The sequence below is a fragment of the Mus musculus genome, chromosome 12 (assembly GCF_000001635.26).
Source record: "Mus musculus strain C57BL/6J chromosome 12, GRCm38.p6 C57BL/6J".
NCBI classification, from domain to species: domain Eukaryota; kingdom Metazoa; phylum Chordata; class Mammalia; order Rodentia; family Muridae; genus Mus; species Mus musculus.
Window position 1 is genome coordinate 89,352,550 of NC_000078.6, and position 26,680 is coordinate 89,379,229.

Genomic DNA, 26,680 nt, shown 5'->3' on the forward strand with positions numbered 1-26,680 from the left:
CTCCAGCTTTGGGTGAGGTTAGGTGCAACCAATAGCACAAGTCCCACCCCTCCTTCCTGCCTGCCCACCTCCCAGCCCCACTAGGGGCATGGCCTCCTCTGTCTGGTGATCGTACCAATTGCTCCAGGGCTGTTTGCTCCCACTTTTCTGTTGCGGTTGACGACACATGACAAACCTAACCGCACGAAACCAAACCCAGATTTTTCTCAAGAGATGTTCTTCTGGGGAAACAAAACAAATAATTAAAAATAAAAATAATTTAAAAAACAAGCTGCCTGCCTTCTCCATCTTCGCAATAACTGGATATTATAAATTTCTCCTCACTGGATTGAGCATAATTCTATTTTGCTGGCCTGGTTGCCATTAATTCCTATCTTACATGTTCACTTAAAATTGCCCACTTTAGGGGACTCCGAATGGTGGCCTTATGTCACGCTTGTTCTCTGAAAACTATTGGGTGAACTTTAAGCAGTAAAAAAGAGCATAGTTTACTTACTGCTGTTTCCCTTGTAGCTTTCTTTCTTTTTTTCATCATTGGAATTGACCTTTTAACATCTGAGTTGAAACAAATCCTGAGTGGGGGTTCCACCAACACTAACCAACCGGAGGTCCATCTGGGCAGTTTGGAAACAGTTGCCAAGACATTTCTCTAGCCATTGGTGCCCAGTTCCCCACTGGCCTCTCATGGACTTTATTCAGTAATTCTCCACCGTGTGTGCCCATGACTGCCAGACAGTGATTAATAAAGCATTAGCTACTTTGAGCTCTGGCACAGAATGCCTAGTGTGGTTGTCAGCAGGCAATTAGACAAGTCTTTCCCAAGTTTCCCATTTAAGAGATAAGACCCAAACCAAAGAATTTTTCTCTTGTTGTGATATAAACTTGCAAAGTAAAATAGGCAGGATGTCAAAGGGACCCATGACCTCCTCTACACGCACCTGCCCTGCCTTCTCCCTGAATGCTCTAGACATCTCATTTCGTCTGGGCATTTGGGCAGGAAGACAGAGATAGGCTTCGTGAGTGGGTTGGTCTGGGAGCCTTTGAACCAATAACAATCAGGAAGGCCAATCAATTGTAATAACCTACGAGGGTTTTTTTGTACCCTATGCCTGATTGACCCCACCTCTCTAAAATCTGTGATGGGTGTTTGTGCGGTTAGCTGTTTGCAAGTGGCCATTTTATGAAAGAAAATGACCAGGTGGTGTTAACCCTTTCCTTATGTCTGAGCGTGATGGCAAGTGTGCCTATACAAATTTCTATAGTCTTTGGGGCCCAACCTAAAGTGAGGGTGGAGGGAGCTGGATTTTAGAAAAAGAGAAAGGGTTAAATACTACCCTGTGAAACTTCAAGGGTATATATTTTTTAAAAAAAAAATACAATGTGTCAGACCGGTGATTATATTTGGAACACTGATTCAAATTTGTTTTTAATGCTTTCAAAGATCAGTTTAACGACATAAATTATAGGCTATAATCTATTTGGTGGAAGAATTTTTCTAATTTCCAAAATATAACAAAATTAACATATAAAAACCCAACTGTGTAATATATTTACAAATGAATAGGGAATTTTTTTAAACCAAAAAAAAAAATAGAGAGATAGAGAGAATTAATCTTGATGTCTATTGTGGATATATATGTATACCAGTATATATCTCTATACATATGTGTATATATGTGTGTGTGTGTATATATATATGTATCTAACTTTACTAATTAATATACTGTACATATACACCCACCCTTAATCTTGTACATATTGTATATGTATATATATAAATATAAAATGGCCACATTTCTTGCGTGTGTCTGTCCCCGGAAGGGTGGACTGATTGTTTTTGGATGTCTGCAGCTGTTACCTTGAAGGATGCAATTTCATCTTTCATTTATTTTTCCCCATCTAGACTGTATCAGGATAAACTGTAACTCCAGTAAGTTTTTCCTCAAGTTTCATTTTGTTCTTTAAAAAGAAAAGAAAAACTGACTTTATTTTGTTTACTGTTTTATGAGCGCTGTTTTTTATTTGGATCATTTTATTTTTTGACAAGTTTGGAGGGGAGTCAGAGGTAACAAATTGGAGGGTTGGGGCGGTAGTGTTTACAAGTCTTTGTATATGGTGTCTCTGCTGGTGAGCAGGTCCTCCCTTCTCCCCTTTTCTTGCATTTGTTCTATGTGCAGAAAAGGAGGAAAGGGCTGCAGATCCTGAGGTCACCGAAAAATGAGTTGTAATGGTAATGTGTTGTCTTTAGGAACTTGGGGTGAACAAAAACCTTTAGTTGAAAGCAGCCAGCATGCACTTCTCCACTACCCCAAACTGTAGCCTACAAAGGCAAAGTTCATGACCCAGATGTGGCTGCTGACTCTGACATTTCTTCCCTGGCATTTCTCAATGTAGGGGATTTGAGAGGTGCAAGCAAAAGCCTGTTCTTGGAGATGATGCAACATTTTAACCAAATAGACTCACTCTGGCTCCTCTAAAGGAGGATTACCATCAAACCTTTTCGCTACTGTCCACTCAAATGTCCCAGCTCTTGAAGAAAGGTCATAAGAATATACATGCCGAAAACATCTCATTATCTTTCTTTCTCTGTCTTAAAAGTGAACATTAACTATAGGTAAGGAGGAAGGGACAGAGGAAGACAAAGAAAAGATAGGTCTGGAAAGAATAGGGAAAATATTTGTTGAGTGCTCTTGTGTCTTATACCAGCTGGGCTAATTAATACTCCCTTATATAACAAGGCATCCTAAAATTTCAGTGACTCAAAACAAAGGAAAGATTTCTTTCTAATTCAGATGAAGTCTAGTGCCAGTTGATTGGCTCTCCCAGACCACTAGTTTCAAAGATATAATTCAAGATTGCAGGATTCTTCCTTGAGTTGGGCCGACTCCCTTGGAAAAGATCAGTTCGGCATCCACAGTGAGGAGAGATCTTGGTAGTTAAACCATCTGCTTCCCTGACTTGTCTGGAAGTAGCATTCATCGCTTCTGTACACTTTCTTTTACTAGATACAACTCACTTCTGCATGTAGGAAATGCAGTCTTTGGAGCATTCTGGAAGAGCAATTCAATCATTTAAGCATCCTAGCACATGGCAATACCTGGGATCTGGCTTTTTCTTTACTAGTCTTCCTGGAGGAATGAACACAGAGAAAGGATAACAAACTATCTAACTTATATCTTTCATTGACTTGATAATACTATCTTACAAGAATTATATAGTTGCTGGATCAGCCTTCTTTTTTAGACGTAGTATCAGTATGTCAAATTTATAAAGGATAGTTTTTCACATTTTAGGAAAATATTATAACTTAAGGAAATATATGAGAAATTACATATATAAACAAACACTCCATAGAAAGTTTTATACATATCTTAGCATTACTTAGAGTTATTTTAAGCAATGTCTTATTCTGCTGTGTTAAAATATTTCTAATTAGGCAGAAATTTCTCATGTTATTTAGATGGCTAAAAGCCTAATTAAAACATTCTTTCTCTCCAAAGCCTTGAGTTATGGAAATTTTTTGTTGTTTTAAACAGCATTTAAGAATATAATTTTCTTTGCCTGATTCACTGATAAAAGCCTACAACTAAATCACATAAGTAAGTCTATAAAATTGGGCAGGCATCACCTTGTTCACTTTAAGATCACTGCCATCACCCACTAGATTCCTCACTTGTCCATCTGCTTTTAAAACCTGCTTCTATCCCTTAGCCCTAGGCAACTATTTATGTACACATTTTTTTCTGCACATTTGTTCTTTCTGGACATTTCTTTTATATATGGAATCATAAATGTCAGACTTGAGTCTGAATATTTTAGGAATTATAAGATTCCTATGAGAAGATTTTTCCTTTCCTTTTGCACTGACTAATGGGAGCAGGGGTAGGTAGAAGTTGAACATGAGGGGGGAAAGTCTCATTTCCAGAGAGTATTGACTTCTGGGAGTTATGTAAAGAGAAGAAATGAAGGTTATTTGTTCAAGGTATCAACAGGTGTTTCCCTGTTCCGGCCCTACTTCTTCATGGAGTCAAATTCATATATCCCATATGACTGACCAATCTTGAATGGTACTAGAGATAAGTACCAGGATTGTCATGGCTGGGAAAACCTGGTAGAGTGTTTTCTATTCTGAACCATGAGCAGGAAATCATTGCAGCAAGGGTATATTCTCAACACACTTGATTACAGCATTGAGAGTATATAGCTGGTCCTCATTTAAGGACTAGGTAGATCTGATCTGAAGTGTTACTTTACAGTTCTCATGGTAATCATTTAAGAGGCTGCCGGTTAATCTTACAGAACCCATCAGGACAGTAGCATACTATTCAGTGGCTGAACCATAATTGTCTCAAAAAGAAAAGAGTTTCTTTAAGCAAATCTAGGATCATTAGTACAGAAGTATGCAGACATCTACACAGAGAAATGTAGAATCACAAAGTAAATGTGACACATTTTCCTGGGGTAGATGTTAGGGTTGAAGTATTATTAAGGCTGAAATTGGAATGAAAATGATGCATTATGTAGAAGCCTGTAATAAGTATGGATGCTTAAGGGATTAAAAAAACCTCACAAGCATTTTCTTTGTATGGCTTATCTTCTCTAATCTGTCTTTCCTATTATTGGCACACGAATGAAAAAACTTGAGAATCCTTTGCAACTAAATTTGGAGAGAAAGCATGTACAGGTCACGGCAGTGCCTTCTTGTTGAGTTTGCATCAGGATTCACACCTTAGTCTCGTTTGACGTATGAAGATTTGTTCTGTTTTTTTTTTTTAATAGGAATGTGGGTTCTTGCTGCTTCTTTCCCAATTGTCAACTAGAGTTTCACTTTATAGAAAATAGCATCACCTTGTAGCTGGGTTTTGGAGTCAGGAAAGTTTCATCCCAAGCCTCAGCTTTGGTTCCTACTGCCTTCTTAGTGGGAGGCCCAGACTGTTACTGTTTTGAACCAGTCTTAGGTGATTATTCTCCTATAGGAGACCTCGTGAATTGAATGAGTTAAGTCTAAATACACATCCAGAATCATTTCTAGTAATTCTTCTACAGAATGTTGGTTCTCTGAAAAGTTATTTAGGGAAAATAATGGATGCTCTGCATTTCCACTTTATCTGCTGCAAGGAATTCTGGGATATGGTTATTTCTTAGGGGTTCTGTGACATTTTTAAGAGAGAGAAAACATGAAAACAGAAAAAGATGAGGCAGAGATGAAACTGCCATCTGGCCAGCTTCCTTTGGCCATCCTATCAGTAACCCCATCCTCCTCCATGTTGAGAGTTTCTCTTCATATTCAGTTCTCATGCTGTGTCTCTCTTGGTATCGCTGATATTTTTTTTTATCATCACTTATTCTAAATCTTACTGCCTCTGACTTCCAAATCTTTCTAAGGGAGCACATGATAAACTCCATCATTACACTTACCCAACATAGCAGAGTGCACACAACAAGGTCTTTGGTTAAATTGAGCTCATCTCTGTATTTTATTCACCGGGCAAGAGTGTGTTTAAAGATATTTGAGAAAGAAGATTACAGTTTAGAGCCTATTTCTTTAAGAATGAGAGAGAATAACGGAGTCGGTAGTCATTGTGGGGGACTGAACTCCAGGTTGACCTGGACTTCTGCTCACAAAACCAGAGCTACTATCTGGAGAATTCTGGAGGAAATTGCCTATTGCTGTGGTTCTGGTTGCTTGAGGTAGTCCACGAACCCCGAGGTACCCCTTCTGAAAGCAGGTAAGATTTTTTTTTCATTGTTTGGAATGTTTGCTGTGGTGAAAGTATGGGACATGATCATGTTTTGCTGACCTTTATTTTAAGTGATTATAACTGTGCCATGATTCTGCAGATGTCAAGCCATGTGACATAGGAATGAATGCTAGACCCTTGTGTTCCCTAAGTAGGGCCATAGTTAAAATAAATGTAGTGAATTCATATTGACAGATATTAATCTGCCCTTTGTTTTCTTATCATGAATCTCCTCTCCCAGGTTAGAAGCCCTGTGATATGGCCTATAGGAACTTTGAACTTGTGCTTCACTACTTAGGTAGATGTAGACATCCCAACCTCTTTCTAATTACTCTGACTTTGAAGTCCTATTAAGTTTTCTATAGTAGGCTCATGTTTTCTTACCCATACCTGGTGGGCCATATGGATGTTAAAACACTAAGGTGCCACAGAGGAACTTTTCTGAGCTTGTCTGCTTTCTAGGTACGTGACATCAGCAGGAGGCATGCACTATCAGAGATTAGTGGGCCTTGCTATAAAGATTCATTCTTTTGCATCCTGGCTCTGAAAACTACTTAGGTTTGCTGGAGAGTTTCTCCCATTTTTATATCAGCTTCTTTATTATGTGCCTGGTCTTTTGCCTTAGCTCCATGCCTTCATTTTCTATTCCTACTTCATATATAGTTTTGGCAAAGTCAACAGTGTGTAAGTAGTTCTTGCTTAATTTAAGCATAGCTTGGCAGGGTTCATTTTATTATATTAGATATCTGTCTTTTCCCTCCTTCTGCTACATCCTCCTTACCTCCTTTCTTCTTGCTTTCCATCCATCTCTCTACTTCTCTCCTCTCTATAGATTAGTATCAGAATATGTGATTTTATCCTCTGGCCAGATCTTCATGAGACTCACCGACCTATTTTATTTCACTCATCTGTTTAACTCATGCTTGTCACAGACTCTCCTGAAGGCTTATTCTTCACCCTTAAGACTTTCTGGAAGGAAATTCTAAAACTGTCTTTAGTCCATTCTCATCACAGAGAGCCACTTATCTTACAGCTTTAGTGGACTAGGAAATCACAGAGTAAGATCCCTTGCATAATGATGCTTTATTGATCTGTCTGTGTGCATGGTGCCTGAAAGTTTCCTTTTTTATACTAAATGATAATAGTCAAACTTTTTAAAAAAAAAGTCAAGTTGGTTTTACTTTTAAGTACTTAAAGGTATATATGGAATAAAAGACATTGGCAATAAAATTTCTCTCTTTTTGACTTTGATCCTAGCCACCAATTCCTTCCTCAAGGACAGTGAGAAATACAGTTTATAATCCATATTCTTTCAGAGATACTTTACAAGTGTGTAACATAGTTATGTTCACCCTTCCTATCTTCGAATCAAACATTAACAGATTTCCCCATATCTTTTGAAATAGGATACATTTTTTTAAGGGGTTGTGGGTGGTTAACATTGATTAACAATTTAACAGGATCTAGAATCACCCAGGGATCAAACTTCTGTGGACATCTATGAGGAAATTTTAAGAGTGAATTAACCGAGAAGAGAATGTTTGCACTTAGGTTAGGCAGTGCCACCTGAAAGGTTGGGAGTGGGAGACAAAATCACAGGAGAGAGGGATCTGAGCACCAGTGTTTATCTCTTCTCTCTCCCGATTATGAACACAGTGCGCTCAGCTGCCTCACACTTCATGACTTCCCCGCACGAAGAAAATCTAGACCCTTCATTTTGTACATTGCTTCTATCGGACATTTTGCTGCAACAATAAGAAAATGGCTAAAACAGGAAACAGTCCATGGAAGAAAATTGAAATTTTATTTATTCTTTTCAATAGTCATGTACTACAGCATTTGAGGAGATAGAGTATTTTACAGTATTCTGTTTTTAAAATATTCTAGCCTACTAAAATAGGTTGATAATTGTTCACTCCTTTATTGCTACAAAAAGTGAGTAAATGTAGGATGTTTTAAAAAGTAGTCTTTGTTTACATCTACAATAACATCTCTTGGGTAAATCATTATAAGATGAATTGCTAGGCCAGAGCATCAGTACATTGTCCATATTGCTAGGCACTCCAACAGGATTGTACAAACACACACTTGATTAGTATTTGAATGGCTATTTCCTTATCTTTGCATACTATTCCTAGTATAAAACTTTTATAGATTATTTGCAAATAGCATTTCAAAGGTATCATATACAAAAATGATAGCTCATTGTTACTTGTAGATTCCTCCCTTTGACTCTTTCACTTCTTCAGTTATACATCGAGCCCATTGCCATTTAATGTTTTGATGACCACTGTTACACAAAGTATTTTATTACTTCTCTGCTGTAGCTGTGTTAATAAAGATATTACAAGGTAGTGTTGGTTTATCATACATAGTAAGTTTGTCTCTTTTTTCTATATTAATGCTGACCTTTGAATGTCAATGGAGAGGGGCAATTTAATGTAAGGAGGAACCTGGATCCAAATAGATGAAATCATTATCTGCTTTTCTCACTAGTAATCAATGAATCTTTTCAAGACTCTCTTCAAGTTGCAATTTTCACACTTGTAAAATGGAAATATTATAATACCATTCTGAGTAGAACAGGTGACACATAACTAACATACTAAAGAAATTATGGTAGTAATGATGACAGATGCTGCCATAGTGCCTCAACTGCAAAGATGTTCTATTGGAAACTTCACACATGTGCGAATGGATAGAAATGGATCCTTAAGTCATATTTTTTTTTAGTTGCTCAGTAGACATCTATACAATGGGTATTCTTATTTTCTCTAGCCAATTACTTTTGCCAAAGACAAACATTTCCAGATCCATCACTGGACTTACCACCAATAAATGGACTAATAAGTATTAAGGAGGCCCTTTTTAAGCTGTGTCGAGATTTCTTCTTCACTGCATATTATGTTAAGCAGATATTTGCTTTCAATCAGAGCAAATAAAAGCTAAGAGAAATGGAAATTCTTCTGCAGTTGTTTGGGGGACCTTGCTACCATTTTAATAAAATCTTAAGAGTGTCCTAAACTAAAAATATTCTTTTTAAAATGTATAGATCAGATTAGAAAATATTTGCCTTTAATTTCTACAAATATAAATTTTATATAATATAAACCAAAGTAAAATAAAATAAAGTAAAAAGGGGGGGGGCGCTAGCTCTTTTTGAAATGTCTATTTCTCCTTTCATAATCTTATTCCCGACTCAATCAGCTTGTTGAAACATGGCACGATAAGCTAATATGTTAAGCTCTTCATATCCAGCCTGCTATATAATAAAAATTATATACATCATCAGGGCTGGTGTTTCTGTGTTATCAGATACCTACCTGGTTCTCAGGAAAGTAGAAAATGGATGGCAATTTAACAATGATAATGACAATACCATTTATGTCCAACTCCCAAGGATTTCCTTTGAAGACAAGTCAAATCAGATATTGACAGAGGGGAAGAAAGTTTTTGTTGGGCACCTTTAATCAATGTTGCTTTTGCTATGGTATTTAACACTTCTATGAGATTCAGGCTATATAGAATTATCTTTTGTGTACAGTGATAATCTAATATGCAGTAGTATTCTTTGAAGGATATATCAAAACCCACAATTCATATGGAATTTAGAAAAATATAAGAAATAGGATTATACACCTAATAAGAGATTAGATGAAATGCAAGCTTAAAGAGATGTTATGGATGAGTGGCTTGTTGGTGTTTTTGTCTCATCTAAAGCCAAAGAAATGGCAAAGGAGAAAAGAAACTAGGCTTTGTTGAAATCACAAGCCATAGATATAATCAAGATGAGAAGAGTTATTGAATAATAAGATGTAACCTAGTGGAATTTCCCTATCTAAATATCTTCAAAGTAGACCAACAGTCTTTTTACATTGGAGAGTGTTCTACTGTGAACCATGAGCCAAGCAGTTAGGATATAGTATTTGTCTACGTTTTACATATACTACAAATCTAATAAAGCAAGGGTTTAAAATTTTTATTTATGTTGATCTGTTTTATATATGTGTACGTCAGATTTGTACGTTTTAATTGTGGATCTTCAAGGAAAATGCTGAAAAAAATTATCATAGGCTGAAGATTGTTGTTCTCAATTACTTTACCCCACACCTAACATACCTTGTTTCCCTTAGAGAAGTTGGAGATCAAATTCATCTCTCTGCAGTCTCTCAGAGGTGTTTTTCCACAGTGAAAATATGGCATGCAGTGAAACAAAATTGGTTCTTATCTCACTTTGTACGTACAATGTCCAGGTAGAGGCATGGAGCTGCTCCTTGAGCTGTCTCCCTCTCCTTGTTCTTGTCCTTTAGTTTTGACTTGAACATCATTATATGACCTCTTGCTTGAAGCTATGCAAGTAGTATGCCTACTCTCCTTTCCAGCACATATAATTTGGAGCCAAAATGCTATTTCTGCTTTTTCTACTTCTTGAATGTATTCTGATGCATTTTGTTAAACCACCACGGTTAGATCTGGGGGTGATAAGTACAGTAGGCATCGGTGTTGGGCACAAATTCTGTTTTTAAGACTAGGGGACATTAAAGTAAACTTAGATTGAGATTAGACCTGAGGAATTCTTGATCAGACAAAGCCAGCTAGGCCTTATGAATGAACAAGCAAATATTGAATTGTTTCTTATATTTAAGAAAAGCTATACTTTAAAATGTCAGGATGAAAAGCCAATGTATGAGAAGTATCCAGTAGCCTGTTTAACTGATTTTCCAATGCAATAGACCTAATAAATTAATTAATCAATCACAGGTTCTTCCCATGTTATTTCTTTTTTTTAATTTTTTTATTAGGTATTTTCCTCATTTATATTTCCAATGCTATCCCAAAAGTCCCCCATACCCTCCCCCCCACTCCCCTACCCACCCACTCCCACTTCTTGGCCCTGGTGTTCCCCTGTGCTGAGGCACATAAAGTTTGCATGACCAATGGGCCACTCTTTCCACTGATGGCCAACTAGACCATCTTCTGATACATATGCAGCTAGAGACACGAGCTCCGGGGGGTACTGGCTAGTTCATATTGTTGTTCCACCTATAGGGTTGCAGATCCCTTTAGCTCCTTGGGGACTTTCTCTAGATCCTCCATTGAGGGCCCTGTGATCCATCCAATAGATGACTGTGAGCATCCACTTCTGTGTTTGCTAGGCCCCAGCATAGTCTCACAAGAGACAGCTATATCAGGGTCCTTTTCTTTTTCCATTCTATAAAATGCATCCCCACTATTTCTCCAGCAGAGTTCCTTAGCCACTTCTAAATTTGAACCCCTGATTCATGATTAATTAATTCATCAGATGAACTTTAAAGTCTTATTAAACCCTAGTTTACCTTTTGAATAGTTTGGTTGCTTAATAATTAACAAGGTATAAACTATACAATGACTATTCACCAAAGCTAATCTTATCAACCATAACTCTTCATTTCTGTTTGGTAGTGAGATAAATATATTCAAAACTAGATTTTTGCTTTAGTTAGATCTTATATACATATTGAATATATAAATATATATATATATACATATTCAAGTTTTATCTAAATCTCACTAAGCAGAAGATTATAATTTGAAATATAGACTTTCTAGCACCATTAGCCACAAACAGAAGTTTTCTTATGAACTCTGAAAAATTTAGTTTTCAATTTCAGGATCAATTTGAGAAGGAAATTCACAGACTAAACAATGCTAGTTCTAAAAGAAATGTGCATGCATAGCCCCTCCCCCCCCATACACACACACTGTGAGATATACATTATACATTAAAAATGTAATGAAATTCTTTTCCTGGTTATTCTACTGTCTAAGTAATGGGAATCGCATAGCATTTAATGGAGTTTATTAAAAATTAGGAGTTGCTTGGTTTTTATTGTAGATGATTGAAACAAATCTTGCAAGTACACATCTTCAGTTTCATCTGAAAATTGAGCTGTTTCAAAGAACACTTGATTATGTGCTATCTGAAAACAAAATTAGGATGCTTCCATCCACAATCCTTTTAGTCTCTGTCAACAGCAGAGCTGTAGTGTCTGCTGGATTGCAGATGTCTAGTAAATGAAAATCAAGAAAGTGTTATTAAGGATGTAAGCAAGAAGAGTGGTGAACACTTACAACAATCCATGTCCATCCACCTGAATGGCTAAAGAAAACCCTTAAGTTGCATGTGCATCCAAAAGAGAGAGAAACCATGTGACCTAAGGCAAACATTTTTGAGTGATTATGAGCTCAAGAGCCCCCTTAGCCTTTGGTCAACATACTACGTCCAGATGGAGAAATTTGGGCCCATGGGAGCCAGTACATTGCCCAGGGTCTTGGGACAACTAATGGCAAACATGAGTCTTTGTAATTTTCATTCTATTTTTAAAATTACTATTCACTTGTCATTTAAAATAAGGTTTTATTGATGACACACTTTCGCTTCAGAATTAGTAAAAACAAAAGCAGCATTCACACTAACAAGCAAATCCTTCAAAAAGCCTACCAAACAAACATAAAACCCCCAAGCAGACTAAACTGCTGGAGGAGGCAGGAACTACACCAGGAGAGGAAGGAAAGTGAGTTCTGAAATGTAGGTGATGACAGCAAAACAATTGGTGTTATCCACAGTGTGTACAAGAAAAAAAAAATCTACGGCAATAAACAGGGAGCAACTCCTCCAGCTGTAATATAATGCAAGAAGTTAGAAACCGAAACCCTGGAGGGGTAAAGGCATGCACATTTCCTGTACGTGGTTTCCTTGTGGTAGAGAAAACACCCAGCTTTCCTTTCCTACAGAGACAGAGGAAACACAGAGGGTGGATAGACCAGTAGCTAGCAACTCCAGATAGAGGAAGAGTGGCCATCTCTCAGTGTGACAAAGCAAACACCCTGTAGGTATAGCTGCCAATTGTTAGAATGTTTAGTTTCACTGATCACTATTATTGACAAGCAAAGCCTTTGGATAATCAACCAATTCGAAAAAGAAACCTATTTGTTTCTTTTTCGAATTGGTTGATTATCCAAAGGCTTTGCTTGTCAATAATAGTGATCAGTGAAGAGAGGCCCATTGGACTTGCAAACTTTATATGCCCCAGTACAGGGGAATACCAGGGCCAAAAAGGGGGAGTGGGTGGGCAGGGGAGTGGGGGTGGGTGGATATGGGGGACTTTTGGTATAGCATTGGAAATGTAAATGAGTTAAATACCTAATAAAAAATGGAAAAAAAAAAAAAGAAAGAAAAAGAAACCTAGGGATAGCCAGATAGTTTTTAAAAAGCTAGATATTGAATCACCCAGCATATTAGTTATTATTATGACAGCATAGTTAAATGCTCGCATATTTCTTTATGGTTTGATTATTCACATGCCTATACATCTTTTTAAAACACACACACACACACACAGGTGTGTCCACAGTGGGAAAATCATGCTTAATATTTCAATGCCATGGAAATTGAACCTGATTATATTACATCATTCTTTCTCCTTCACCAGTGTGCCCTGTGGGCTTTTTCTTCTTTGCTGCAGTAGCAGCATTAGTGGATGCTAACTCCATGTAAAGGACAGGTAAACTTTGATCACCTGTTCATTATTTTTAAAGTACCTGGAATTCACAGATTTTTACTAATTTTGTAAACTAATAGCAGCCATTGGTTTTGTGCATGCCAAAACCTGAAATAAGGGCTTGGCTTGTTTTATTATGTTTAATTGTTCATCACATTATCCTCCTTTTAAAAATGAAACACATTCTTATCCTATCCTCTGACTGTGTCTGCTGTTGCAAAGCCTTCCTTCGTCCCTACTATCTCTGTTATTTATGTGGGAATGTTGCAGTCAATGAATGCCTAGTTAATTTCCAACAGTGAATATGATAGAGTACATATCCAATCACTCACTGTTAAATCTGTTTCTCTAATTTGTCTTTCTGAAACTTTGAGCCATCTAGAGTCATTCTTAGCTGACTATAGCATTCTGTATTTATATTAGTGTTCTATCATTATTCATAACTAGCCACTAATTAAGTGTTTAGTTCTATAAACGTGGGGTTTAGGAGGCTAGAAACTGAATTAGGGATTACCATGGAGGCCTATAGACTACATTAAGAGAGGTAAGCTAGAAAGCTGTTGCACCAGATGCTTTATTGAGCATCTTTTAAGAATATGGATGTTCCTGTCTCCTGCCTCTTTCCATCATATCCTAGTGCTTTAATCCTTGCCAGCGGGCTTTGGGTTCTCCTAGTTTCCTGAGAACTCTTACAACCCCTTTCTCATATCTATGCTCTACATTGTATAGTGCATATACCAGTCCTCTGTATATCTGTCTATCAACTATCTACTTATCCCTCCATGACAATCTGGCTGTCTGTAGCCTCTGACAGAGATCTTTTGGCTGCCCTAACAGGTTAAGCTTTGACCACCTTTAAGGTCTCACAGTACTGTGCATATCTCAGAACTGTCACTGCATAGCAATCAATTTATTTTCTTGCCTATGTATCTGAAAACAGCTCTTGGCGCTTCCCAACTTGGGTAGATCTACTAATTATTTTAATTTTCCTGACCAGTACTAGGTCAGGTATAGAGCAGGACATTAATTTACATTTATTTAATCAACGGTTAAGCATTAGTTTAATGTCTTGAAACTGGACCACAGGATCAACCTATAAAGATAAATATAGAATTTTTCAGTACAAGGAAACTTATTCCAAATGCAATAAATATGAAATCTCAGCAAAGCAGATGAAAATACTATGCCTAACCATTTACAGGTATTTGTTCAATCCCTGAAAATAAATGTGTTTTCAGAATTTCTTCCTAAGCCCTAGTATGTTACAAAGCTACAATTAGACACATATTAGGAAATATAATTTTACAACCGCCTGACTCATCTTTACTTCAAAGAGTGGGTATTTTTATACATATTTAGGGCATAACTCATTCTTAGTATTTTTCTGTACATGTTATATTTGTAAGTTTTGTGTCTTATCCATCCTAGATAGAAAACTCTATCCATTCCTGAATCATTTTTATAGACATTTACAGGATTCAAACTGCTCCTTTAAAGAAAATGCAGATGACACAGAAAAATAAAACAAAATAAAAACCAAACACTACTCCCAGCAGTATTGGGTAGCAGTATTGCACGGGGCAATGGCTGAGCCTCAGGGTCTGTTGAATTTGCTCTGCTAATAATTAGGTTTTGGTCCTGGGGTAGTTTCTCTGAAGCCCCATTATTAATGGTAAGAGCTCTAATGTCTTTCAATGAAGAGGGAAATGAATAGCAGCATAGCTCCAAGAATATGCTTTCTATCCTAGTATTTAAATCAGGCACCCAAGCCCACTGGTACTCTTAACACCTCTCACTGCTTAACCTGCTCATTGATCATTTGAACTTGTAACAATAGAAACATCAGTTTCTCAGGCCCCTTGGGTATTTCTCTGACCTTTCTGATTTGTCAAAGGGAATTGCTTCTTTTGTAAAATGCTTGAGGAGACAGGGCAGGATTGGTGTTTTAAGAAGCTGAGTGAGTTCATGATAACTTCCAAGATTTTAATGAAGGGGGTTTTGGCAGCTGGTACAGAATCCAACGTGGAATGAATTCAGAGATTTTTATGTCTTTCCAAGGAAGATCAGATTATTAAGGGTTGTGGATCCTTTCTTATTGAAGTCGCAGGGATCAACCCTTCAATTCAGCTCACAGAAGTTAAATGGGTCCTGATGTAGTTGATTAAGATGTGTAATAGGCATGTATATGTTTGCCCATGATGAAATATATATGAGGGAAACGAGAATGAATATTATAAAAAGATTGCCCGACATTTAGTAAGAGAGGGCTCTGTTCATACTATTTTCAGTTGTTTCACACATCATCTGGGTGTATGTGTGCTGTATGTAATTGTACGTTGTGTACACATGTATATACAGGTATACATGTGTGTGTGTGTGTGTGTGTGTGTGTGTGTGTGTGTGTGTGTGCACGTGGACACACATGCATGTGCATGTGTGCCTGTTTGCAAGCGTGCCAATGATGGAAGTTGATACTGGCTGCCTTCATCTATTGTTCTCTAGCATGTTTACTGAAACACAGTATCTCTCAATGAACCTGTAACTCAACTGATTCATATAGGTTTGCTGACCAATGAGTTGCTGGATCCACATCTTCCAACCTCTTGCCATGCTGGGATTACAGAAGTGTTTCTCCAAACGTTTTGTTGGTGTTGTTTCTGTTTTTGTCTTTCATATTTGGTTACTTGAGACAAGGTCTCACTTTGTAGTTCCGGGTGGTCTCTCTATGTACTCATTATGTAAACCAAGCTGGACATGAACTCATGGAGGTCTAGCTGCCTCTGTCACCTGAGTGTTGGGATTACAGGCATAAGCCTCTTTGGTGCCAAACATAACTTTTCTCTGGGCCCTGGGATTCCAACTTAGGCTCTCATGCTTGTATAGGAACCACTTTACTGTCTGAGCCACTGTTTTCAACCCTACATGTATCTTTTAATACCTAAAAAAAATATATATATATATGCCGAAGATAAGGCCATCTTCATGACTCATGGGACATGGTGCAAAATGCAATTGCAAGTTGCTAGCCCCTGGTTCAAAGAACAGGACAGAGGCTTTTGTTATTCTTCCATAACATCTTTCATAATATGTCAAATAAGAGGCAGTGCAGATGTTCAGTCACTCAAACTACAAACTCCTAACACAGGGATGAAACAGCAAGTAGCCAGGACACCTCAAGAGTGAAGACAGCAAATTTCTGGCTCATTTCCATTGTAAAGCATGAGCTTCCCTTGTAAAGCATACAGCTCATCGTAAAATACTGATCTCTAAAATACTAAGGATCATGTAAACAAGTTTTATGTCTTTGAAACCCACACTGGAAAAAGGTTGCTCTCTGGACCTTACAAGTGGAAAAATGAAGCTCCCCAGAAACCATGATGGGTTACGTGATATATTTCTCTATTATGTAATCACTGAAACATAATATACCTATTTTATACCATAGGATCATTCTACATTCTTCATCCTTTTAATACTACATTTCATAATTTCTTAATTACTTGTGCATGGCTTCTGACACGGCCAAAAATAAATGTTGGCTCTTATAAGCTGTTTTCCCCCACAAAGTTCCACACAATGACATAGAGCAGCCCATCACATTTTCCTGTTAAGTAAAAACATGCTTTATTTATGAATACCATTTTAATGGTCTTAACTCTAAGGCTAGGCAAATTTCATCACCAAAGATCAGTTCTCCATGTATGATCTTAATACATACCAATGCTCACATCTCAATGCCCTCAGTTCTCTTTCTGAAGGACTGGTCTCCTCTGATGTCTAGCATGAAAGCAAAGCCAAGCTCCTCATTCATTTTCACTGAACCTCAACATCTATAGGTTTAATTACTATTTGATTCTCTAGTGGGTCAACAGCAGCTAGAAAGCTGAATTTGGAATTATCACACTAATGTACCATTGCCTCAGATATCCTCTGGGATTGGGGAAGGGCTATAAAAGGAACATTTAAGGAATAATTGTCCATTTACCATCTCACCATGTTTAGCAGAGTGCTATAAAAGTCTCATCATTTCTGATTTACTTTCTTATATCACTTCTACCTAATCTAAAGATAAGGCCAATGACTTACCTTCCCATGGAATGGACGATGGGAAAACTATGTAATGTTATGTAGATATTTTAAACAAAAGCCATATCCTCTTTAAAGGTGTTTTGTAACAGAGTGAGACCAAAATAATTTCCATTTAATCAGTGAAAGAGAAACACAGGCTGTAGGCACAATGACTGCCATCCCTATGGGTAAGCAGGCTGTGCCAATTTTCAGTGTCATGCTGGAAGAAATAATTTATGCAGGCTTCCACTGAGCAGCTGTACTAGTTTGCCATGGCCTTGTCTTCATTCTGATTTGGGGCTCTGCAGCAAGAGCTGGCATGCTGAGCTATTTGACTATCTTAGCCTCGTGGCCAGTTCTTACTCAAAACAATGTCAGAAAAAAAAAAATGACAACATCCCTTCAGGGAGCTAGACCTCATCTAACACTGGTATTCCTGGAAGAGTTTTTCCTTGTACTTACAAGTATAGTTTGCTCTGTGTAACAGCACACTTGGTTGTGCTTGATTTAATTGCACCACTTTTGAAGGCAAGCGTTTACTCTCCTACAGTGTGGTAATGTCCTTCGGTTCAAATTGATTTGTGTCAAAGAACTGGTTCACTTGAACCCTCTGCATCCGGAGTCAGTTCATGTCACATTTACCTGCAGGTAGCAAGTGCTTATTGATGAGGATTTTGCCACATGCTTACGTGATTACATATTGGTTTAGCTTTCCTTTCTAAATCACCACTTAGTTTATAGTTCAATTATTATTGATCCAAGTGCCACCAGTGAGTAATTCTATTGGTGCTAAAATACATGTAGGGAAGGCAGATTGGCTTTCAGGTTTATACTCTCTCTTATAAAGAATGTTGCTTTAGCTAGAAATAATGGCAGCCTTCAATGTTCATCTCATGCTAGGAGCCGCTGGCCATGAATAAATTTCATCTCTGAATATTTCCAGTAAGACTGGAAGCTTGAGGAGTCTATTTAGGGGTTGACTAACTTTTTCTACAAATGGCCAGATAGTAAATACTGTAGTCACCTCTGTCACTACTATACTCTACAAACTACATTTGGATACAGTTTTGCCAGTGTATCCAAAAATTAACTGTAGTCAACACATAAACTCATGAAGAATGCTAACTTCCAAAAACCATGAGTTACTAATGTAGGCAGTCATTTCAGGGCCAAGGCCATTAGTTTTCTGATCTCTGTACTGGGATCATAGGAGATGCACAGTTGTAAACATGCTGTTTTGGAAGTATTATCAGAACTTTTAGAAGATTACCCAGAACTCCAAACTCTAAGACATATGGGAGTATGAAGAATTATTTACTGAATGTGATTTTTATTCTAAGACCTAGGAATGCAGCACTGAACATGACCAAGCTTTATATATACATATATAGAAATACTTAAGTGAGTTCAGATAATGGCAAATGCAAAAGATAAATGGGATTAAAAAGTAAAAACTTGGAGATGTAAGGAAGTAAATATTTATGTAGGACGAAGTCTTTCTGGAAAAATGACATTTGAGTTTAGACGTTGGATGCATGCATAATGGGAAGGACCTTGCCTTGAGAAGGGGGAAGGTAACAGCATTCTATTCAGGGGTACTCACAAAGGCTAAGAGCTGTGGAAGAGAGTATTTACTAACTTTGGGGAGCGGGACCACTAGCTTGGTAGGAAAAGAAAAAAATAAAGGGAGCATCTATGTCTACCTTGAACTGTCTCCATGAAAGCGGTTTATATTCAATTTTTAAATGAAGTAAGGAGTTCTTTGAGATTCATAAATCAAATGTTTTGTTTTTAGTTATTCACTTAAGGAGGAAAATTCACAATTATGCACAGTTCCTGTAAATTAAATTTTTCATAAATTCTGACCTACTATTATTGTACTGGAAGCAAGCCAATGCTTTTGTTGAAGGCCAATTAAAATTTCACTTAAAATATATTTTTAAAAGATAGTGAGATCAGGATATCAGAGACTATATACTTGTAGGGCTAAGATGTCCATGCATCAGATTCACAGGAATAATTAGTTAAGCAATAGAGGGGATTTCAGAGAAGTTACTGATCTTTAATTCCTGTTTGGCCATTGGTTGCTTTTACTGTGGATTCTAGGAAGTCCTGACTTATTGACAATTGCAGATTGGGAAAAATATTATCTTTAAAGGAATCAGCTTGGATTATTTTACAGAAAACATCATATCAGGGCTGGTCTTATATCATATATTCCTAAAGCTTTGGAAAGAAAATTCATTAAAATATCCTTTAAAAAAACCCCAAGGTTATAAAACACAAATTCAAAGAAAACTGCCTGTATTTATATGCTTTGTGTTGTTTTGGCTAAAAATTCAAGTCCTCTTCCTCAGTTAAGGAGAATTTGAAGAAATGGCTCTAAGAGAATTAAGAGCAGCGTTAGGAAGTTAATTAGAGTGCCTCCCCTGGAAAGAAGTTGCTTTACTAGGCAATGGTATTTGATACCAGTGTCAGAGAGGAATACTAATGGATTCTGTGATTTGTTGAGAGTTATAGAAGAATCTAAAACACACAAGCAAGTGAACTGTTAAAATTTCAGGTAGCTAGAGTTGGGGAGTAAGGATGAATTAATGAAATAACCATAAAGTGTTAAGAATGTACTTTCAAATACATATACTAAACCATTGTGTGTGTGTGTGTGTGTGTGTGTGTGTGTGTGTGTGTGCTTTCATCATAATACATTATCTTAGGGAATATGGAAGCCTGAGTTATTATTCCCAGTTTAGTTGATTAAAGTAAAATACTTCTAGGTTATTTATGGTGTGATTAAAGTATTTTTATATGCAGGTAAGAGCCTCAACACTACGTCTTAATGTCTTAATCTGGTTCTCAAATCCATTCTTTATGGAGGCTGTAAAGGAACTTGTCAGGCCAGAATTAGTTCAATTCTGAACTTGCCTTTGATGTGGAATCAAATAAAGTTTTATTAAAGGTAGAACCCAAAATTTAGCATCTCTGCTAACAGTTGCCTGGAAGACAAGATACTAAGAAAACATGTATATAGCATGGTGTCTTAGGGGTTTTATGTCTCTGAAGAAACACCAAGGTCAGGGAAACTCTTAAAAAGGAAGACATTTAATTGGGGCTGGGTTACATTTCAGAGGTTTAGTCCATTATCATCATGGCAGGAAGCATGGCAGTTTGTAAGCAGACATGGTGCTGGAGAAGTAGTTAAGAATTCTACATCTGGATTCCTGGCAGCAGGAAGAGAGAGTGACACTAAGCTTGACTTGAGGATCTGAAACCTCAAGGTCAAGCCCCCAGTGACACATTTCCTCCAACAAGCCTATACCTCCTAACGGTGTCATTCCCTATGAGCCTATTGGGGCCATTTTCACTCAAACCACCGCACATGGGTACACACTCCCTGTCTTATCTTAGCACAAGGTGCTATGGGGAGATTCATTTAATTAAAAGAAAATTAAAATCTGAGTAAGTATGTTAATTTTCCACTGATGTTCCCATGTGTATTTAGGAGAATACCATAGCTTTTAGAGCATTAAAGAAGATTAACAGTAGAATAGTGTTTAGTGACTTTACTTAATTCTTTTTCTGTCTTCAACTGGGCTTCAATACACGCATGTAAGAATGCTGAATCTCCATCTATGGGTCAGTGGTAGCAAGTGTTTTAAGGGGAATGTTTTGAAATATATGTGTTGATCATGTTTAGGGCCAAATCTACCACATTTCTATTGTACACATCCCACTGAACTTCTGACTTTTGACAAGAATGAAATGTTACATTGATTATCTACAGAAGCTTCATTGAATAGCATTTAAAGCTTAGCAAATATTTAAAATATTTCACATAACCTTATAGTCAGGAATTGTATTTCAAAGACCATTTTCTTATATAATAACCATCTTTAATGAAAAAAACAAAACAAAACAAAAGTCTTGGTCTGACACTGAAGTTAAGTAAGCTGCAAAAATAATGTTTCCCAAATTTCTTTGGAATGGGATGGTAGAAATATAATTTTCTCACTAACCCACTTGGAAGGCCAAAGCTGTGTGATTTGTCACAGTAAAGCTCCCACTTTCACTTTCAAGCCATAGCTTGTAGGTGTCAGTTTGATGACACGAATCATGATGTTCAGTGGAAAGGATCCTGATGCATTCATTCATTTATTGATGATTTACACTGAATTTTCACATTTCCTAGGAAGCCCCATGATGTGGAGTCCCAGTAGGAGTACAGTCACAGTCTACGAACACCCACATAATTACCATTACTACTTACAGTTGCTTTATAAACAGTGGAACAGCCACTGAGGGATAGGAAGTTGTTCTTGCTTCTCAGCCTTTTGGAATCTCATATGAAAGACGTCAGCTAGAAGGTCCTCTGCTTCCCTTGGCCTTGGTGGGAGAAACCCTCTAAAAAGAATCTCTTTGGTTTATTTTTTAAAAAATTGTTTCAAACTCAAAAACAGGTTAGCTTTGTTTCATGGATCAAAAATAGTTATCAGAGTTTTTAATTGCACGTCATTATATCAATCAAACTGTCAGTGAAGCTCCAGTAAGATGTTAATGCTATTGAGTACTCTGTTCCATCATTTTTGCTGAGAATCGTTCCTGATTCCAGGTGTGACTGCTTAGCCCAATGTTTTACCTGAGAAGGAGGCAGCCATTCATGGAAAACAGCTGTAACTACAGGAGTTCGGATATTTTATAATTAAAATAGTAATGCTTGAGAGTTTCCAAATGGGCTTTGTAAGAGTCAAGGTACAGTTTAATCTGTCTCCCTCTTCATATGGGCCTTGGACAAATCTTCCCTGTGCCTTGCTACATAAAAATGACTAATCTCACGCATTTTCTCAGTGGGGAAAAGAAGAGGACGGGAAGGTGAATGAATGCTTCAACATGGCCAGATCATAGGCAGTCTCCACTGGAAGCCAGGGGAATCTCCTGAGACACTTGCCTCCAGCTTTCAAATGCAAATGGACCTTGACTATGGTGCAATTAATATTAGGTCCAATCTTGTGATCAGAGAAAACTGAACACTCTTAACACTATCTTTGTTACTGAAGACTTTTAATCCCATAGAAGACTAATGATGTCAAGGAAGACTTTGAAGTGGGAATCCCCATGTAGGCTGGGATGTGTTGGTTTTCTTGAAATTCTATTGAGCCCTGTGTAAGAGATAAGACTCATGCTTTTTATGGGTCATTGTTTCCGGAACATGTCACTGAGTTCTGCTCATGAAACAGCTGCTTGGAGGGAAGATAAAAAAATCTAAAGCTCTCTAATCTAGGGATAGTGGATGGACATTTTTGGAGATGACATGCCCTCATCTGCCATGCCACCTACGTGAAGTCAACTACAGCCACCAGTGACTGTTTAGCTTTCCCACGTGCTTTCTCTAGGGTTTGGAAAATAATTTGTGTTGGTTTTTTTTTTTTTTTTGAGCTCTTTAGCAACTATAGTAACTAATACACAGTAAGTTGCTCACTGATCCTGGTTATGCTATTTCTCAGTTCTTCCTCATCCCTCTTGGGAATAGTCTCTTTCTTCAAACGCCCTTGCAGTCCTTCCAGCAGGGGCCCTTGCAGGGTCTCAGGAGTCTTCAGTCATCCCAGTGTCCACCTACCTTTGAAGTACAGCAAGACAGATATCCTTTGGACTGAAGAATGAACATTTGACTTTGTTCCCATGTGTACTCTGAGAAATGCAAATCATTTTCAGCTTTCTGTTTCTATTTTCAAGAAAAGAGTCAAATCAACTTGATATAGAGGAAGGATCTCAGACCAGGAAAACTTTCTTGGAGGAAGTATTTGGAGAGAGAAAAATATTCAATGATTTTGAGCCTTGAGAATGGAGAAAAGTTAACTTGGGATGGTTACAATAATAGAGAGTAGGTATCTGCAGCTATCCCAAAACTGAGGGGCAGGGGAGCCAAATATTTTAAGAACTCTGAATTTCAGGCACTGTGAATAAAATTAATGTTCATTTTCTTAAGTAGTACTTTCAACAACCCTGCCAAAGAGGCATGAAGATTCCCTTTTGAAGAAAGGAGACTTAAGTGTATTCAACAATATTCATACAATATTTATTGAGTGCCTGTGTTTTTAAGTGCTAATAATGTAGCTGTGAACAAGACAGCTTGTATTTTGCAAAGAAGAGTGAGATAATTTGCAAGTGTAAGTAACAAGTAGAAGAAACAGGAATGGGAGGGGCCAGGTATCAGAGGACAGATAGGACAGGTGTCCCTAAGGAGGGGCCAGTGAGCTGAGATGAGAATGAGCAATGAGAACCATCCCTGCGGGGGAAACAGTGCCGAAAGCTCTATTAGCTTAAAGGTGGGGACAAAGCAGCTGTGTTCCTATGACAGAGAGAAGACATGTCCCTAAAGAGCTAAGAAGAACATGCACTGGTGTTGGGAGCGGAGAGTTACAAAGCTAGGTGTGTACCTGGCAGGGCCTTCTCAATCCGAGAAGAAGATAAATATTATTTTAGGAAACAACAGGAAGCTTAAGGGAATGTGTTATATCCTGAATACTGTGATCTAGCTTACATTTTCTGGCATCCAAGAGGCTGAGAAATGTATTTAAGGCGAGGCAGGTGCAGAGGGATGACAGAAGCAGTCCAGTTGATTACCGGAGCCCTACAGCCCTCTGCCTCTGAACCTGTCACCTTTGATTTCAATGCAGTGCATGTCCACTATGCAGGTATTGGAAAAGAAGAAGAAACCTTTTCTTTTAGGAAAAAAATTAACTAGGGCATTTAATGCCATCCCTGGAATCCCACCACTTTGCTTACTTCTGAGTCATGGTCCTTAGTAGCTTCTGTAGTACTGTTTTTGAACTCCTATAACCAAGTTGTGGTGAGAAGGCTTCTGTGGCAAGCCACTTTCATCTGAAGGTGCCCTGGAACAGGGTTGCTGATTTCTTTTTCTTCCTGTAAGACACGGATGTGTTGCCAAAAAACATCACCAAAACATGTTAAATGATAGTGCAAGAAGCAGACAGAATTGAGCCACTTTATCCTTTACTGCTAAGTCAAGAATTCAGTTACAGGAAGGAGAGAGAGAGAGAGAGAGAGAGAGAGAGAGAGAGAGAGAGAGAGAGAGAGAGAGAGAGAGAGAGAGAGAGCTGCTTGAGATTTTTTTTTTTGTACATCATTGCAGGCTCCCTTCGCCTCCCTCCTCCTTTCTCCCTTCTCCCTCCTCTCAGCCCACCCCCAGTCCATCTGCGATGCTTGAATTTTTACAGGGCTCTTTGTGTAAAGACAGTAAAGCCTTAATCATGTCTCCTGTATTGTGTATATCTCCTACATCTATCTACTTGTGGCAGTTGTTTACACGGTCTCCTCTCTTGGCTGCCTGCTCATTATCATATTATTGATCAGCCAATCTTTGGTGGCTCAGGTTGGGGAGGGGTTGGGGAAATAGGTAAATTGGAGAACTGGTGGGGGCGGGAGTTGGACAATCAGTTTTAAGATGGTTCCAAAAATAGCTCAGTCAGGCTGACGATAGCTCAGCTTGCAGCAGGCCCTTATGGGATTTATGCTCTTCACAGAGATTCAGTGCTGAAATATATTCCACCAGCTGTTCTTGCAGTTGGGAGCTGGTGGCAGCAGGGGGCTGACTCTCCTTCAGGAGGAGGAGGAGAAATTGGGATAGGCTTGGGGTAAGGCAGACACCTCCACAGGATGACACCCTGCACCTTATACACACACCTGAGCCTTATACATGCCTGATACCACACACACACACACACACACACACACACACACACAAGGTACAGGGTATTTGTGTTGTTTCTAAGCTTTGCTTTTGTCACATGACATCTGCTTTCTTTTTCTCTCCTAGCTTTTCTTTCTTTTTGTTTTTATTATTTTCTTTATTTACATTTCAAATGCTATCCCCTTTCCTAGTTTTCCCCTCTGAAAACTCCCTATCCCCCCACCCCTCCCCCTGCTCACCAACCCACCCACTCCCATGTCCTAGCCCCGGGCATTCCCTATACTGGGGCATCTAGTCTTCACAGGACCAAGGGTCGATCCTCCCATTGATGACCTACTAGGCCACCCTCTGCTACATATGCAGCTAGTGCCATGAGTCCCACCATATGTACTCTTGGTTGGTGGTTTAGTCCCTGGGAGTTCTGGGAGTACTGGTGAGTTCATATTGTTGTTCCTCCTATGGGGCTGCAAACCCCTACAGCTCCTTGGGTCCTTTCTCTAGCTTCTTCATTTGGGACCCTCTGCTCAGTCCAATGGATGACTGTGAGCATCCACTTCTATATTAGTCAGGCACTAGCAGAGCCTCTCAGGAGACAGCTATATAAGGCTCCTGTCAGCAAGCACTTGTTGGCATCCACAATGGTGTCTGGGTTTAGTGATTGTATATGGGATGGAACCCCAGGTGGGGACAGTCTCTGGATAGTTATTCTGTCAGTTTCTGCTCCACACTTTGTCTCTGTAACTTCTTCCATGGGTATTTTGTTCTTCTAAGAACGATTGAAGAATCCACACTTTGGTCTTCTTTCCTCTTGAGTTTCATGTGGTTTGTGAATTGTATTTTGGGTATTCCGAGCTTCTGCACTAATATCCACTTGTCAATGAGTGCATACCATGTGTGTTATTTTGTGATTGGGTTACCTCACTCAGGATGATATCCTCCAGTTCCATCCATTTGCCTAAGAATTTCATAAATTCGTTGTTTTTAATAGCTGAATAGTACTCCATTGTACAAATGTACCACATTTTCTGTATCTGTTCCTCTGTTGAGGGACACCTGGGTTTTTTCCAGCTCCTGGCTATTATAAATAAGGCTGCTATGAACATAGTGGAGTATGTGTCCTTATTAAATGTAGAAGCATCTTTTGGGTATGCTGAGGAGTGGTATTGCTGGATCTGTCCTTAAGTAGTACTATATCCAATTTTCTGAGGAACCGCCAAACTGATTTCCAGGGTGCTTGTACCAGCTTGCAATCCCACCAGCAATGGAGGAGTGTTCCTCTTTCTCCACCACCTCACTAGCATTTGCTGTCACCTGAGTTTTTGGTCATAGCCATTCTGACTGGTGTGAGGTAGAATCTCAGGGTTGTTTTGATTTGCATTTCCCTGATGACTAAGGGTGTTGAACTTTTCTTTAGCTGATTCTCAGCCATTCAGTATTCCTCAGTTGAGAATTATTTGTTTAGCTCTGTACCTGATAAACAACTTCAGCAAAGTAGCTGGATATAAAATTAACTCAAACAAATCAGTGGCCTTCCTATACACAAAGGATAAACAGGCTGAGAAAGAAATTAGGGAAACAACACCCTTCACAATAGTCCCAAATTATATAAAATACCTTGGTGTGAT

General features: G+C 38.3%; 1 protein-coding gene across 45 annotated transcripts in view; it reads left to right on the top strand.

Moving 5' to 3' along the window:
* Nrxn3 (neurexin III) overlaps nt 1-26,680 on the top strand; it is a 1,612,235-nt gene that overhangs the window by 629,849 nt on the left and 955,706 nt on the right. For 39 of the 45 annotated variants that reach the window (XR_001780421.2, XR_001780422.2, XR_001780425.2 and 36 more), the window contains one exon: nt 1,904-1,930. The exons of the other annotated variants lie outside the window; for them this stretch is intronic. Coding sequence is in view for 35 of the 39 variants with exons in the window: in XM_006515534.2 (XP_006515597.1) it covers nt 1,904-1,930 (27 nt within the window). In the remaining 4 variants the exon portion in view is untranslated. The remainder of the gene's footprint in view (nt 1-1,903; nt 1,931-26,680) is intronic. 45 annotated transcript variants of the gene reach the window in all.